Source organism: Haliotis cracherodii, unplaced genomic scaffold (assembly GCF_022045235.1).
Source record: "Haliotis cracherodii isolate W230 unplaced genomic scaffold, xgHalCrac1.p SCAF_3, whole genome shotgun sequence".
NCBI lineage: Eukaryota > Metazoa > Mollusca > Gastropoda > Lepetellida > Haliotidae > Haliotis > Haliotis cracherodii.
The window spans coordinates 72,870,382-72,888,922 of NW_027266286.1; the positions used below are offsets into that span (position 1 = coordinate 72,870,382).

Consider the following 18,541-nt stretch of genomic DNA (forward strand, 5'->3'; position numbering starts at 1 on the left):
AGGCTTGACTCGTGAAGTAAATTAACTCGTAATTGTGTATCAGAAATTAGCTTCATTGTACACATGTTGAAAAAGCTTCACTGGGTATTTATGCATGCTTTTTTTATACATTGGAGTTTTTCATTTAAAGAATGTGTTTCTGTATACAAGTTAATTGAAAGTAATTGGGTTTTGAATAGTTTTGGGGGGTATTTTACGCAAATACGCAGCTTATCTATAGATCTGGAGTGGTTCAGGAAAGGGTGGCCATTTTGAAACTTGTTCTTTTCCCCCACTCAGTCTAACTACTTTGGCCCAATAAATCCACAATTTTTGTTTTTCATGACTTTCCCTCTTCCATACAAGAAAAGGAATTGGTCTGGCTTTATATGCCATAAAGAATTTCACCTGTGAAATATTCTAAAGTTGCAGTATTCTTAGATACTTTCTTATTACCTGCAAGTACTTAATTTTAGTTGGTAGCTGGAAATGTTTGAACTGTTAGACCTGTTGGTTTGTTTTTTCTTCCTGTGTCTACCATTTGATTAACACTAATGTCTGTTCTCGAACTATCTCAAAATGTAAGTTTTATGCACATAAGTATTCACATGTCAAACAACATAAACAAAATGAAATACAAATAACAAATAACAAATAACACAACTGTTACTGACGCAAGGCCGTCACTTGGCATGGGAATGTGCTACTAGAGTTATTCCCCTTGATATCCTTGGACTGCAAGGTCATGATCATATTAATCATGTAAAGCCCAATACAAGCTCTGTGCTGCAGACAGAAGCTTCAGATTGGTCACCCAAATTCTGCCTACAAATAGAAAAGCATGTCAAAACAAACATTATACTAAAAACCCTGATATTACAATACATTCAACTTCTCATGAATTCTTCACCAATTCCTGAAAGAAAATATTGACATTAATTTGTGCTCAGTCAACTAATGGACCAACAGTGTAACACTCACAGAAGTATTTTCACTGGTGCCGTCTTATTCCCTGATATGACACAAAAGACTATTTCGTACATGTCCACTATCCATTCAAAAGAAAGATAAAAACGCCCTGAAAATATTTAATCATTTATATCATCAGATGATATGTAAGTACCTTTCTCCTTTACCTGATGAAGTAAACCATATACAGTCCTATGATAACCCTAGATCATGTAATACACCATATACAGTCCTACAATAACCCTAGATCATGTAATACACCTTATACATTCCTACAATAACCCTAGATCATGTAATACACCATATACACAATCCTACAATAACCCTAGCTCATGTAATACACCATATACATTCCTACAATAACCCTGGATCATGTAATACACCATAAACAGTCCTACAATAACCCTAGATCATGTAATACACCATATACAGTCCTACAATAACCCTAGATCATGTAATACACCATATACACAATCCTACAATAACCCTAGCTCATGTAATACACCATATACACAATCCTACAATAACCCTAGATCATGTAATACACCATATACAGTCCTACAATAACCCTAGATCATGTAATACACCATATACACAATCCTACAATAACCCTAGATCATGTAATACACCATATACAGTCCTACAAAAACCCTAGATCATGTAATACACCATAAACAGTCCTACAATAACCCTAGATCATGTAATACACCATATACACAATCCTACAATAACCCTAGCTCATGTAATACACCATATACATTCCTACAATAACCCTAGATCATGTAATACACCATATACACAATCCTACAATAACCCTAGCTCATGTAATACACCATATACATTCCTACAATAACCCTGGATCATGTAATACACCATAAACAGTCCTACAATAACCCTAGATCATGTAATACACCATATACAGTCCTACAATAACCCTAGATCATGTAATACACCATATACACAATCCTACAATAACCCTAGCTCATGTAATACACCATATACACAATCCTACAATAACCCTAGATCATGTAATACACCATATACATTCCTACAATAACCCTAGATCATGTAATACACCATAAACAGTCCTACAATAACCCTAGATCATGTAATACACCATATACACAATCCTACAATAACCCTAGCTCATGTAATACACCATATACATTCCTACAATAACCCTAGATCATGTAATACACCATATACAGTCCTACAATAACCCTAGATCATGTAATACACCATATACAGTCCTACAATAACCCTGGATCATGTAATACACCATAAACAGTCCTACAATAACCCTGGATCATGTAATACACCATATCATAATCCTACAATAACCCTAGATCATGTAATACACCATATACACAATCCTACAATAACCCTAGCTCATGTAATACACCATATACAGTCCTACGATAACCGTAGATCATGTAATACACCATATACACAATCCTACAATAACCCTAGCTCATGTAATACCCCATATACAGTCCTCCAATAACCCTGGATCATGTAATACACCATATACACAATCCTACAATAACCCTAGCTCATGTAATACACCATATGCAGTCCTACAATAACCCTGGATCATGTAATGTAAAACACCATACATGTATGAGGATGATTAACTCAGTACATATACATAAGTAAGTGGAGAGACTTCAGTACACCTTTAAGTAAGTATACCTTTAAGTAAGTATATCTGTATACTGCAAGCTGTCAAGTGACTCAACACAGCCAACTCTTGGCAATTGACAATTTAAAGTATCCACTACATCCCTTCGTATCTAACGGTTAACAGTGTTTCGGACGTCCAATTGGTTCTAAACATTTGGGCTGGAAATGTAAAAACTGCATATGCTAATTAAACATGCACCAAAATATATTCATAGGTTCAAGACTTGGCAATGACTGTTCATAAACAATCCTGATGTTGGGTAATATTGGCAAGCTGATTACTTGCAGCCAGTGAGTTGTGACTGGTTTTTTCATCCAAGCAGTTTTTGCCCAGTTAAACCGAAATCATTGTCAATGGGTGGTGATTCAGTCAGGGCCATATCATGTCTCCTCAATCACATGGCTTCATTTAGCGGTGTCTCTATTCACCCAGCAGTGTCTGGTTTCAAGGTAGGGTGAGATAATAATATACATCCAAAAACTTCAAGCACCTTGCATGGTCCCCAGGGAGCTGAGAATGCAATATGAATGCACACTGGCTTGTTTACCAAGGGAATACAATATCATGCATTGTGAGCATGCATCTGCATGGGGTCTTGTGTAATATAAGTAGACATTTTTTAATCTGGATATTTGGAATTAATACTTATAAGTTGCCTGGAATGGATCGATCAGAGACAAGTATTTGCCACTAACATGCCTAAGTCCCCATTGTCAAGCAGAGTAATTTGTGAGGATGGATATACTCAACTAGCTTTGATGAAAAGATATTTTTATCTTACTCATCTAAAGTGTGGTCTAATCGAATAGTGCTATCATTATATCATTATTGTGCAAGATTGATAATACCCATATTCATGTCTGAGTTCTGAATGCCCAAATATATTTTGTGTATCATTCTGTACATGAAGCATGTTCACATACATGGATCATTTCCCTGTGTTTGTTGTGGTTTCATACTATGGTGAGTGAGTGTGTGAGCGAGTGATTTGGGTTTAATGCCACTTTTAACAGTTTTCCAGTCACATCACAGCATGTGAGCCTAATGTGGGAGGGAAGCCTGAAGTGATGCAGGTCTGAGACATTTACAACTTTGGTGAAACCCACGAGCACGGGTATGGTCCTGACAAACCTAGAAAGATAATCGGAGCGATCCAGGTCGGTGAAAATTTATGGCGAAATTCAACTCAACGTAGTTACCATACTTGAATGTGGGGCTGAAATGTCTGGCCTTATTCTCATTTCAAATGCCCATACAAAAAGTAGAACGAGTCTAGAGTCAGCTGTACAATCAGTTTAAGTATACCAACAATAAGAACATAGTGATACAGGTATAACAGGAACATACCCATTCATTCCAAAGACTCTACGACATAAGTCCACAGTCCCTCTAGGGGGATATTAATGAGGAACCCCTTCAGCAAGGGTTGTCTGTTATGTGGATCATAGAATGCAAACAAATCATGAGGCTCGCAGACATAATTGAATGATAGATAACACTTGGTGCAGCCAAGGTAGCGAGGCATCATAGCTGAGATAGACATACTGTCTTAATTAGCCCCCTCACAGCCTCTTCAAAGTCAGAGTCCTTAATAGGTATCAGACTAGGATTGTTCCAGTTGGCTCTCCTAGACAATCTGATTCAAATCAGTCCCACACCATTTGCTTGTAATGAATGTTATATTTGGGATAAGACTTTCTTAGTAAAGTACAGATTCTCCCATCGGGGATTGAAACCCACACTGCCAGAGTGAGGCAGCTAATCGCCAGCACACCAAGTCACCGATCTAACCCACTCAGCTACCTAGTCTTCCACAAGTTGAAAGTCAGACAACTGTAGTCTCGATCATGTACTTTGTGTATCCCTCTGGCAAGCGTAAATTGGCACGGCTCCCATGACTCAATCCAAAAAAGTAGTGAGTGAGTGAGTGAGTTTGGTTTTATGCCGCTTTTAGCATTATTCCAGCAATATCACGACGGGGGGATACCAGAAATGGTCTTCACACATTGTACCCATGTCGGGAATCGAACCCGGGTCTTCAGTGTGACAAGCGAACACTTTAACCACTAGGCCATCCGACCGCCTCCCAAAAAGTAGAAAGTGTTATCCCAAATGTATAACGCTTTCTAAATGGCATTGTGTGTTCACCACCTTGTCTGAATGTTTACTCTGTAATGGTGACAAACAGTTGGGTCATTTTCAAACAGAAGCCTAGGTAACAAAGACTTTTCCATTTGAGTTTAGCTTGGCTCAATACAGCTTTGTCCTGATATTATTAGGCCATCTAGGAAGCTAAAAATAAACCTATTCCAGATAAAATTAAACATTTAAAAATATTTAAAAATAGGAAAGTGGAACAGCAGTCGACTTGGAACCCTCAGTTACTTTGTAGTTGTTTTTTCCCGTACATCAGTGAATTAACCCCCATTTGCTGCTTCATCCTTTGAACCCGAGATCAACCATCACATCATACAAACATAATGGAGGCAGAGCATGTGGCTCAGTGCATCACATCCTGGAATGCTGAAACATGTCCACAATGTGCAAAGGCAGAGGCCCAATCCCCCTGACTCTGTGAACCATGTCCCTGCACACAGGGCAATACACAGGAGCATCTGTTCACCATTTCCTGAGAGTTGACCCCAGCACTAGTGCCCTTTACTGGGAGATGAGACCATACATACACTGTAGTGCCAGGCCACACTGTTGTATTGTATAGTTCACACCCAAAGGAATCTGTTTCTGCACATAATCGAGGCTGGTTATTCTCTGACTTTAAAATTATATATTTACATATTTTCGTGGGTCTGTACATTTTCCTTTTGAACTCCATTGCTGCTAAGCATGCTGTTGCTAAGGAGGGAAATGGTGAGAAGCGATGTCTACATAACAGTGAAGTATGTCGGTCCCATTGTCATTAACATCATACTCTGTTCTAGGCCACACTTGTATTTTTTACAAAGGTGTAGAAAGGCTATGTTATTGTCTTGTAACTATTATAAAAAACATTCAAGTTTTATAAACGTTAGAACCAAGTTTGTTCTCTACATCTCAATGTCCAACAACAAATTGTTTACCTAACATTCTTAGGTAATTTGGGAAAAAAAACCATGGTAAGGTTAAAAAAAATGGGACTTTTTTAATAATTTTTTCTCTCTAAAATTTACATGTTTTTCACCATTGCATACAATGCAGTAATGTACAGGTTCCAGTAAGTAACAGGGTCTTTTCCTGTTCTAGGCCCTCCCATCAGCAATAAGCCCATAAGTACACCAACCTGAATGGCACAATTTCTATTTCCCATTTGAGAAGTTTAACTTATATGTAATATAGGACAAATATCATCCTAGACAAACTCATAAACCGAACAATTCCTAAGTGTTGCCTGCCTAGCTCTATGTGGGAACAGGCGGCTCATGGTACCCGTGTTATTGGCTGCCGCTATGTGTACCAGTAACTGAAGAAGACTGTAACAGTTGGGGGCAAACAGCGGAGCAGTACAAATACCTCAACAGCCAAGCCATCAAGTGCCCCCACTCAGTGTCTGGGGTGATGAGAGGTGCACCTTGTTCCATTCAACAGCAGGGGAAAGTACCCATGAACACTAGCTGAACATCAACTTACAACTCTTGGATTGGCAGTCAGCAGATGTCGCTATTTCAGACTGCCGGCTGTAAATAATTGTGGCTGTTCCAGACAATCCAATGATTGACATCATGAGCATCAATCTATTGGGATATGATGACATGCATCAACCAAGTCTGCAACCATGTCAAATACTATTTGTTTGACATCAACTTTAAAAGGTTTAGAATAAGTTTAGCAGAATTTAGATGAAGCTCTCATAGACTTAGGATCGAAGTAGGCAGGCATAGAAACATAGACAGAGAATTGAGGATATGTGAGCAATGTGATTTAAATGTGATTGAAGATGAGTTTCATTTTCTGTTAGTTTGTCCAAAATACGACCACCTTAGAAGAAAACATATTGATCTGCCTTGTTATGTACATCCCACTCAACACAAATTTACAACGATCATGTCAACAGCTGACAAAGATACTCTAAAAAATCTATCAATGTTCATTTATCATGCTATGTTAATTAGAATATTACCTGTTAAACGGATATGTAACCACACCCGAAAACAGAATTGTACAAGTCGGCAATCCCATTATTTGCCTATTACGACAAGCATTACTTGCTGAAGACCCATTCGAACCCAGATCTTCAGTGGGGCACAATTCTTGGATGTAGTAAAAGGGAGTTTATAGTACACAAAAATCTGTATAGGATTGTGGCAGGCGAATTTGGAAAAAACATCATTTGGTCCAAAGTTGTGAATATTTGTAAAGTTCGATTATTCGTAAATTTGACTGCATGTATGTATAACTAATCATTAATGCACCTTTCTCTTTAGTCTGTTTTTAGTGAATGCGAATGACCAATGCAAAGTTTAATAACAATTAATATTAAGGAAACTTGATTTGGGAAATTCCAATTTGGAAATATGTATCAACATCTACTGTGAACTTGCGGCTGAAAATAAGTCACTGGTATAACAGTTTTGTGAGATTAGATTTGTGGTTTGTTCACTGGATATATGTAGGAAACTGACCAAGGCAAGTCAGGAATATTATCTTTAAAACAGTATTTATCTATGCTGTTTCAGTGTATTATATCTCGATTCTAATATGATAAATACCCTGGGTCCATTTCATTCGTTTCAGATCTGGTTTGTCTTTAAACATAATCTTCTAATCAAACTGTTTTGCCTGTACTCTGGAAATATGCAGTGTACATGTTATCGCCATTCTGTACTTAAGTGAGTTAGGGAACACATGTTTCGTTGCAAGTCTTTAGATTCAATTACCAATAGAGCTTCATCACGACTTCATGGTTGTCATGACGACTACATCAGCTATAGAGAAATGGAGCTGGTAGGTGAAACTACTTCCCTAAAAAAGCCATGGCAGCCAATGGGCCATAGCATTTATCATAAATGAGACATAATACACTTTATAATAGAGGGGGGTGGACCGGTAGCCTAGTGGTTACAGCATTCGCTCATCACCCGAAGACCCGGGTTTGATTCCCGACATGAATACAATGTATGAAGCCCATTTCTGGTGTACCCTGCCGTGATATTGTTGGAATATTGCTAAAAACGGCATAAAACCATACCCACTCACTCACTCCCTCACTATAATAGAGGCCGAACTCTTCTTCAAGGCTATACCCCCATCACATCAACAGTTCAGGCAGGTGAGCCACTTGACAGCTTCAATGTCATTAAAATAACTACTGGTATAACAGATAAATGTTTTGACACATGTTTTGGCGTCATCAAGGTTCAGTGTTCATTTCCTTCATAATATTTTCAAAAAGTTCACTGAAAGTAATCAGTTCTGATCTGACATGTAGGCAGACAGTACAACAGGTGTCAAGCATGGCCATGTAAAGGACCCGCTGAATCACCAATTACATTCTGAAGAGAAACTGAGAGAATCATAACTGTTCCTCAATATTTTTGGTCATTGATTTGAAATTTCCAATGTGAAATATTTATTACCCATCTTGCAGGCAAACGGTTGATTCCGAATATATATATATATACCAATTCCTTTCCAATGTCTAAATCTTGACTTAAAGCAAATCAATATAGTAAAACGGTTCATATTTCTGACAGACAAAATCACTGAAGTTGAACATGCTCTGCTAGATAATGGCACGTCCTCTCCTTGAGTACCAACAACAGTCACTAATGATATGTTGAGCAATCACGGAAGTGTTTTCTACACATGATAAATATGGAGTTTTACCTAATGAGGTCCAGAAAGGCATCGGTGGATGATGGTGGCTTTTCATCGGCAGACTCCACCCACGCCTTGCCTTCACCAGTGTACTTGCCGGGGTGGATGGACACGACCAGTATGATTCCAATGACGATGGCTACGAACGTCGTGGTGAAGTAGTACACAATGGCTCGGAGACCCATACGACCGCTAGACTTAGCATCCAGAGAAGCAAGACCTGAAAAGGCGAGTTTTCACTGTTTTCATATGTTTAGAGCATTATCCTCTTTTCTGGAGTGAGTGAGTGAGTGAGTGAGTGGTTCAGTGAGTGCCTGCATGTGTGGATGAGTGGTTGAGAGAGTGCCTGCATGTGTGAGTGAGTGAGTGAGTGATTGCCTGCATGTGTGAGTGAGTGAGTATGGTTTTACGCCGCTTTTAGCAATATTCCAGCAATATCACGGCGGGGGACACCAGAAATAGGCTTTACACATTGTACCCATGTCGGGAATCGAACCCGGGTCTTCGGCGTGACAAGCTAACGCTTTAACCACTAGGCTGCCCGACAGCCCCTCCTGCATGTGTGATTGAGTGGTTGAGTGCATGTGTGGTTGAGTGAGTGCCTGCATGCATGGTTGAGTGAGTCCCTGCATGCGTGCTTAAGTGTGTGTGCATGTGTGATATCTCAGCTGAGTAATAATCAATCCTAGGCCATGGAAACTAGTGGTTGATAGTATGAGCAAACGTAATTAAGACAAAATCATAGCACAGTCTTTGGGAGTCCATTTTGAGCTTCCTATTCAAGTTCATTGTTCAGATTGTTAATATTATAAGATATATGCTGTTAATACTTCACTAGGAGTTACAGAATATTTAGAAGCCTCCACTATTGGTTGAGTTTTTTAAGAAATGTCCACACAGTTGGGTTGAGTATTTAGAAGCCTCCACTATTGGTTGAGTATTTAGAAATGTCCACACAGTTGGGCTGAGTATCTAGAAGCCTCCACTATTGGTTGAGTATTTAGAAATGCCCACACAGTTGGGTTGAGTACTTAGAAGCCTCCACTATTGGTTGAGTATTTAGAAATGTCCACACAGTTGGGTTGAGTATTAAGAAGCCTCCACTATTGGTTGAGTATTTAGAAATGTCCACACAGTTGGGCTGAGTATTTAGAAGCCTCCACTATTGGTTGAGTATTTAGAAATGTCCACACAGTTGGGCTGAGTATCTAGAAGCCTCCACTATTGGTTGAGTATTTAGAAATGTCCACACAGTTGAGCTGAGTATTTAGAAGCCTCCACTATTGTTTGGGTATTTAGAAATGTCCACACAGTTGGGCTGAGTATTTAGAAGCCTCCACTATTGGTTGAGTATTTAGAAATGTCCACACAGTTGGGTTGAGTATTTAGAAGCCTCCACTATTGGTTGAGTATTTAGAAATGTCCACACAGTTGGGGTGATTATTTAGAAGCCTCCACTATTGGTTGAGTGTTTAGAAATGTCCACACAGTTGGGCTGAGTATCTAGAAGCCTCTACACTGTAGAGTAAAAGTACTGACTTCAATGAGCTTCAGTCAGAGTTGATGTGTCATTTGCATCTGAATATCATTGGGACCAGCTGACATCAAGCTAAAATAACTAAAATTGACCACTGTTCCAAACACACTTACAGAACATATTTGTAGTACCCTTGAGAAAGAGTTTCATTTAGTCAGCTAGTTTGTCAAGTATCCAGTGATTGACATCATGAGCACCAATCCATGCAACTGGGATACGAAGACATGCAATCATGGCAATGAACCCACTCACCCAGCCTGACCAACTGATCCATTCAGTTGCATATTACAAGCATACACAAGCATCTGGGACCTATATTCTTACCCGGAGTCACGGTTTTATGAAATCCCCAACAACAATGAATCCAATAAGACAAACCTGTAATCATGGATGACACAATGAGTGGCAAGATGAGGCACTTCAACATCCTCATCAGCAGGTCTCCCGGGAAGGAGATGAGCATGATGGTGTTGGCAGACGGCACGCTCAATCTGGACAAGAACCCCACCAACACTCCGAAGAACACTGCAATGACAGTCAGCACCAGCAGAAGGTTCTTCCTCATCCATTTGAAACACTGGAAAAAGAACACAATGTGAGGTTCAACACCACTGAACTAAAAACAAATAGAAGGAAATAAAGAATAGCCGGTGGTTTTTGGTACACAAAGTGGATGAGAGGCATAACAGCCTAGTTAAAGACCACAATTGTTATATTAATTATTCGCAATGTCAAGATCAAAGGTCATTTTACACACTCAACAACATTTGCAATGTTCTTAATTTTGTAGGATTTACAGAAATGGCCACATCTTTAGATTTGCTCTTGACTGGTGTATGAGTCACCATGCGGCAGACCACTTCCTGAAGTATAGCTGCTAAGTATCATAATATAGACTATACACCGTATAGTATAAGTCCGCAGATAAGTCGATTATTGAGGACCAGAAAATACATTTTGTAGAAAGGGGTTGGCTTATCCACGGGATACACTTTCATGATATTATTTTTCAGATCGTGATCTGTCAGAAACATCGCCTGAATGACGGTGCGACAGATTACTATTTTCTTGAAAGTTTGGTAGTTGCCACAACTACAGCCATTATTGTTATAAATGATCAATTAAGTTATAATTATACACCAATGTTGCCTTTATTAAATAATTTTATGCACGTTACTAATTCCGATCATAGGTTTTCAAATATTCAAGGTTTATTGTTCTTCATAAACTCCACTATCTTTATATATAACAATATAATCCACAGACATAATATATCATCCACAGATGAAATCGCCAATAGCTATTACGTACACTTTGCAAAGTTAATAAATTGATATGATGGTTACAAGTATCTACCTCATAAAAGAGGAAATTAAACAACTGAAACGGCGAGTTATTCTGTTCGCCATTTGCAAAAAAAAGTGCTGTTACCTGTGACATCACAAACAGTGAACACTGTGATTGCTTCCTGTTGTTTGAAAAGCAACACGGTACACCAGGAAATGAGCACTGATAATAACGGGGACAATTGGTATTGTTTTGTTTGTTTACACAACCACTTTCAAGTTATGGGTGCTTAGTCGTGTTGGGAGTAGGGGTTTAATTCCTTTGTTTTCGAGAGATTTCAAGAGATTAGTTTCATTGAGGGTCATATCATGTTCCTTCAAATCTCAAGGGTTAAGTTAATACCTCGGCTTATCTACGGGGTGGGCTTATCTGTGGTCATGTCATGTTCTTTCATATTTCAAGGCTCAAGTTAATACCTCGGCTTATCTACGGGGTGGGCTTATCTGTGGTCATGTCATGTTCTTTCATATTTTAAGGGCCAAGTTAAAACCTCGGCTTATCTATGGGGTGGGCTTATCTGTGGTCATGTCATGTTCTTTCATATTTCAAGGCTCAAGTTAAAACCTTGGCTTATCTACGGGGTGGGCTTATCTGTGGTCATGTCATGTTCTTTCATATTTCAAGGGCCAAGTTAAAACCTCGGCTTATCTACGGGGTGGGCTTATCTGTGGTCATGTCATGTTCTTTCATATTTCAAGGGCCAAGTTAAAACCTCGGCTTATCTACGGGGTGGGCTTATCTGTGGTCATGTCATGTTCTTTCATATTTCAAGGCTCAAGTTAAAACCTTGGCTTATCTACGGGGTGGGCTTATCTGTGGTCATGTCATGTTCTTTCATATTTCAAGGGCCAAGTTAAAACCTCGGCTTATCTACGGGGTGGGCTTATCTGTGGTCATGTCATGTTCTTTCATATTTCAAGGGCCAAGTTAAAACCTCAGCTTATCTAAGGTGTGGGCTTAGATGGATTACAAAAATAACAGAATAGCCAAAAAATCAAACAAAGGTAAATTTTTGTTTTAACATAACTGATAAAAAATATTGTATGCAGCCTCTGGCCACTACAAACACCTAATAAAGAGAACACAGCCTTTTCTATCAAAAATAAATACATGTACGCGTTAGTGTGTAAATAGTAAACATCCTGCAACAGAATTTCATTTCGACCTTTTCAAGCTATGTGGTACGAGTCTTTATTACCCGGATAATATGATTCATAGAGAGACTGACTACGATCACTCACTATCAAATTATGGTATTGCCCTCTGACTGTTACACATTTGAATTGTAACCTCTTGACAGATAAGGAGCAAAGCGCTTGAAATGCAATAACTCAGTTCAAGGAGGATTTAATACACAAGATTTATATGTCCTTCTGAAATGTTGAATGAATAATACATGTGTTCATATTTCAAGGGGTAGAACGCCTCCGGTTGATGGTGAGTGAAACAGACTATAGTGTTGTGATGGGCAGAGCTTCACAACAATACCAGTAAAATGTCAGCACTGGGACCATATACATCTGTTGCATTGAGATTCCCAGTCCTTGGGATCAGCCGCGTTTCACACCTGATAGTGCACAGGATATGGGAACGCAAGCATTAATCCATGACACAAACAGACGAACATTGTAGGCTCATGAATAAAATAGCTCCCAGTTTAGGTGGGAGCTTTGTATTGATATGAATGAATCATTGCTCTCGTGAGGATGTTTCCTGGGATATTGTCTGTTTTCTTTGAACCACACTACAACAGTAGATTGTTTTGCCCCTATTGTACATGCAGCAGATTGAAACAAAAATAAACTTAAATAATGGGTATACATGTAACTTCCTGTTGAGTCACATGTTTCTGAAAACACACCTGTCAGACACTTTTCCATCCAAAATGAAATATTCATTGAACATCTGAATTTTAACATCTCCATGTTGAACTTCCTTGGCTTTGTATCAGCCTTGATCTAGAGATTCAATCTCCAGACAAATGGGGTAGAAAGTCTAAGGTTTCAACGCACATTTGACCACCTCAATGGTCTAGTAGTAGAGCGTCCGCCCGGAGAAGGGAAGGTCGGGGGTTCTATTCCTGGCCGCGTCATACCAAAAGACGTTAAAATATGGTACTTGTTGTTACCCTGTCTAGCGCTCGGGATTAAGGGACAAAAACAAGGACTTTTCAGCTAGGAGTCAGTATACGGTGTCTGAGTGGGGTATTCATGACAAATTTTGGAATAATCTTTTCTGAGATCAGTTCACAAGGTTAATGAATTGATTGGTCAGGACTAGATAACCTAGATGATAAACAGTTGCTCATATTTTTGGCATTCAACAATTCAATACCTTTTTATCTTGTTAGTGTTCTCGTCACAATATGGCTGAAATATTGCCGATGCGACGTAAAGCTCACTCACTCACTCACTTGTTCTTGTTCACAAAATGTATCAATGAAAAATAACCTTCTTGCTCTTGTGATATTAAATTAAAATATGTAAAAGAAACTGAATCACTTGTTCATGCATCTCAATGAATATATACATGTTATACACGTAACCCTTCAGATATAACCACAATATCATATTTATTTCCCTGTCACAAAGTTGTATTCCGTAACCTGCACTCATTTTCAACATACCACCAATAATGACAATTACTAATCCTTCCTGTAGCTGTAAACTGCAAGTGTGGCGTGAGACAAGGTTCCCTTCCTACTCCTGTTTGATCCAGCATAATTACTGGTCACCTAGCTTATTAACTGACAGGATATACCACCAGCATCGGAAATCTAACTGAGCTATCCATTTCACACGACTGTTCCCTACAAATCATGATAACTATGCACCAAATTAAAGGTTAGCAGAGTTCAAACACTCGGAGACAAGCACATGAAACAACGGATTAGCTAGGCATTACACTGTTAGACTAAATCTAGGTGAATGTTTTTCAGAGATAGGCACTTTCCAAATTGTCTGTTCCCCGTTGTTTACAAGATATCCCCTCTGACAGGGCATCGGTAATCCAGGAAACCACGACAATAAAGGAGTTGTGGAATGGCAATAATATCGGTCCAGTCTGCTCACTGAACAGTGGATGATGCACAAGTGTCCTATCAGGCTGTGTTTACCATAAACATGTTGTTGATCACATGATCTGATCATGCCAATTACTTTTTGTAGTTATTTTTTTGTTTTTTTGTTTAATGTCACACTCAGCAATATATGGTGGTGGTCTATATAATCAAGTCTGGACCAGACAATCCAGCGATTGACGCCATGAGCATTGATCTATGCAATGATGATATGATGACATGCATCAACCAAGTCAGCGAGCCTGACCACCCGATCCTGTTAGTCGCCTCTTTTACAGAAAGCAATTCCTGAAGACCTATTCTACCCCAGATGTTCACAGGTCCATGTCACTTACTACACACATCATCTTACATAGCCTGGCAATAAGCTGGGCACATGATCTACCCAAGCTAGTCACTTGGCGAGGTGTGGTGAAATGAATACAGCACTGATAACATAGAGAAGTGCATGCATGTATATGTGGCTGCTTGTACTAGTCCAGTGGATACCCACTCAAACACAGTAACCTGACTCCAAGCTGACGAGTGCTTGTTTTTACCCCTTATTGCTGGGCGTCAGACAGGGTACCATCACCAACAAGTATCATCTTTAATGTCATTTGGTACGACACAGACTGATATCAAATCTTCAGGCAGATGCTCTATCTACTAGACCACGGAGGTGGTCCCAGTCATAAGGCCTGGCAGTATGATCTCATGAAGCCAGTCAACAGAAATGGGCATATGATCTCATTCAGCCAGCCACACACATGCGATGTACCACATGTCAACAATGACTCCGTAAATCCAATTGAGATTGATATAAACAGGTAGTTATCACATTCATGTGGTGTTACCATTGGTTACAGAATTGCCATATGCCTGCCTTACTTCCAACATTCACTGTTATGCACCTATGATGACACCATGCCCCTTCAAATGCACTGAGCAACCTATCTGCTTGAACCCTCACCGTGGTGAGGCAAGGCCGTCATGCTGGAAAGCTAGCTACGATGTCTGATACAATGGATGACGTCACATGCTTCAATGATAATCAAACTCATCTAGCAAGAGGAGTGGTCAGGTAGCCTTGTGGTTAAAGCATTCGCTCCTCACTCCGAAGACCTGGGTTCGATTCCCGACATGGGTACAATGTGTGAAGCCCATTTCTGGTGTCCCCCACCATGATATTGCTAAAAGCGGCATAAAACCATACTGACTCACTTACTCATCTGGCAAGCAAAACGTGGAAAAACACAATTAAATCAAAGTTGTGATAAATATTGTTAAAATTTAATATTTAATTGTTATTGATTTCACTGAGCTGAATAGCATGAATTTTGCTCTTAAATTTGGGACTGAGAAAAAAAAAATTGTGTCAAGAAAAGTATTTACACGCAGTAAAAGTCCGAAAGCTTTCCGTGATCCCATGCCTTTTAACAACATATTTCAACCAATCAGACTGCAGCACACACTCCCTTTATGTTACACATTAAACAATGATAGCAGTCCCCCTTTAAAGCAGTAGTGTTGTGAGTACATACTCAACAGATGTCTTATTACAGGAGGACGAGAAGATAGATCTGCCTTTTACTGCATCTCTCCCCATTACTGGCAGAAGGATAAAAGGAAACTAACTTTCTGCACTCCATGATTCTGGGTACCGCCAACTGGTATAACGTTTACTGATTTTTTGTCACATATTTCCTATCTTGCACTAAAAACAAAACAACTACGCAAAACAGGACGAGAAAGTTTGTTTACCCAAGCATAAAATGACACCACCCTCTCATTAATATATGTGTAAAGCTGAACGTGAAGCATATCCCAGATGTAAACAACCAACAGTTGCAGCTCTGCACAGCTACAGACAAGAGACAACATGTGCACACTATGTTATATCACTGGCATGTTTCTTATGTTTCTACATAATGCAGACACCTCTATATGACACTAGTACGCCTACATAATGCACACACCTCTATATGACACTAGAATGCCTACATCATGCACACACCTCTATATGACACTGGTACGCCTACATCATGCAGACACCTCTATATGACACTAGAATGCCTACATCATGCAGACACCTCTATATGACACTAGTACGCCTACATAATGCACACACCTCTATATGACACTAGAATGCCTATATCATGCACACACCTCTATATGACACTAGAATGCCTACATCATGCAGACACCTCTATATGACACTAGAATGCCTACATCATGCACACACCTCTATATGACACTAGAATGCCTACATCATGCAGACACCTCTATATGACACTAGAATGCCTACATAATGCACACACCTCTATATGACACTATAATGCCTACATCATGCAGACACCTCTATATGACACTAGAATGCCTACATAATGCACACACCTCTATATGACACTAGAATGCCTACATCATGCAGACACCTCTATATGACACTACAATGCCTACATAATGCACACAACTCTATATGGCACTAGAATGCCTACATCATGCAGACACCTCTATATGACACTACAATGCCTACATAATGCACACAACTCTATATGACACTAGAATGCCTACATAATGCAGACACCTCTATATGACACTAGAATGCCTACATCATGCACACACCTCTATATGACACTAGAATGCCTACATAATGCACACACCTCTATATGACACTAGAATGCCTACATAATGCACACACCTCTATATGACTCTTGTACGCCTAAGTACACTAGCATTTCTCTATATATGACACTAGTACTTCTTTCTATCTTACACTGGTACTTCTATCTTACATTAGTGCTTCTATCTTACACTAGTACTAGTACACTAGTACAGAAGATTGGGACTCTCCAGCCTGCAGTCTTCCAATGGCGATGTTCCTATCTTACACTAGGACTTCTATCTTACATTAATACGTCTATCTTACACTAATACTTCTATCTTACACTAATACTTCTATCTTACATTAGTGCTTCTATCTTATCCTAGTGCTTCTATCTTACATTAGAGGTGTGTGCATGGTGTAGGTATTCTAGTGTCATATAGAGGTGTGTGCATGGTGTAGGCATTCTAGTGTCATATAGAGGTGTGTGCATGATGTAGGCATTCTAGTGCTTCTATCTTACACTTGGACTTCTATCTTACACTAATACTTCTATCTTACAATAGTGTGTCTATCTTACATTAGTACTTCTATCTTACATTAGTACTTCTATCCTACCCTTGTGCTTCTATCTTACACTAGTGCTTCTATCTTACATTAGTGCTTCTATCTTATATTAGTGCGTCTATCTTACATTAGTACTTCTATCTTACATTAGTGCGTCTATCTTACACTAGTGCGTCTATCTTACATTAGTACTTCTATCTTACATTAGTGCGTCTATCTTACACTAGTGCTTCTATCTTACGTTAGTACTTCTATCTTATATTAGTGCGTCTATCTTACACTAGTGCGTCTATCTTACATTAGTACTTCTATCTTACATTAGTGCGTCTATCTTACACTAGTGCTTCTATCTTACATTAGTACTTCTATCTTATATTAGTGCGTCTATCTTACACTAGTGCGTCTATCTTACACTAGTGCTTCTATCTTACATTAGTGCGTCTATCTTACATTAGTACTTCTATCTTACATTAGTACTTCTATCTTACCCTTGTGCTTCTATCTTACATTAGTACTTCTGTCTTACACTAGTGCTTCTATCTTACATTAGTGCTTCTATCTTACATTAGTACTTCTATCTTACCCTTGTGCTTCTATCTTACATTAGTGCTTCTATCTTACACTAGTGCTTCTATCTTACATTAGTGCATCTATCTTACATTAGTACTTCTATCTTACCCTTGTGCTTCTATCTTACATTAGTACTTCTATCTAACACTAGTGCGTCTATCTTACACTAGTACTTCTATCTTACATTAGTACTTCTATCTTACATTAGTACTTCTATCTTACCCTTGTGCTTCTATCTTACATTAGTACTTCTATCTTACACTAGTGCGTCTATCTTACACTAGTACTTCTATCTTACATTAGTACTTCTATCTTACATTAGTGCTTCTATCTTACACTAGTGCTTCTATCTTACATTAGTGCTTCTATCTTACATTAGTACTTCTATCTTACACTAGTGCTTCTATCTTACAT

At 38.9% G+C, this 18,541-nt stretch overlaps 1 protein-coding gene across 2 annotated transcripts in view; it reads right to left on the reverse strand.

The window, feature by feature from the left end:
- The window catches only part of LOC139474829 (excitatory amino acid transporter 2-like), a 79,830-nt gene that overhangs the window by 15,829 nt on the left and 45,460 nt on the right, over positions 1-18,541 (reverse strand). For both annotated transcript variants that reach the window (XM_071257973.1, XM_071257974.1), the window contains 2 exons: positions 10,359-10,557; positions 8,453-8,663 (listed from right to left, as the gene is read on the reverse strand). In XM_071257973.1, the coding sequence (XP_071114074.1) occupies positions 8,453-8,663; positions 10,359-10,557 (410 nt within the window). The remainder of the gene's footprint in view (positions 1-8,452; positions 8,664-10,358; positions 10,558-18,541) is intronic.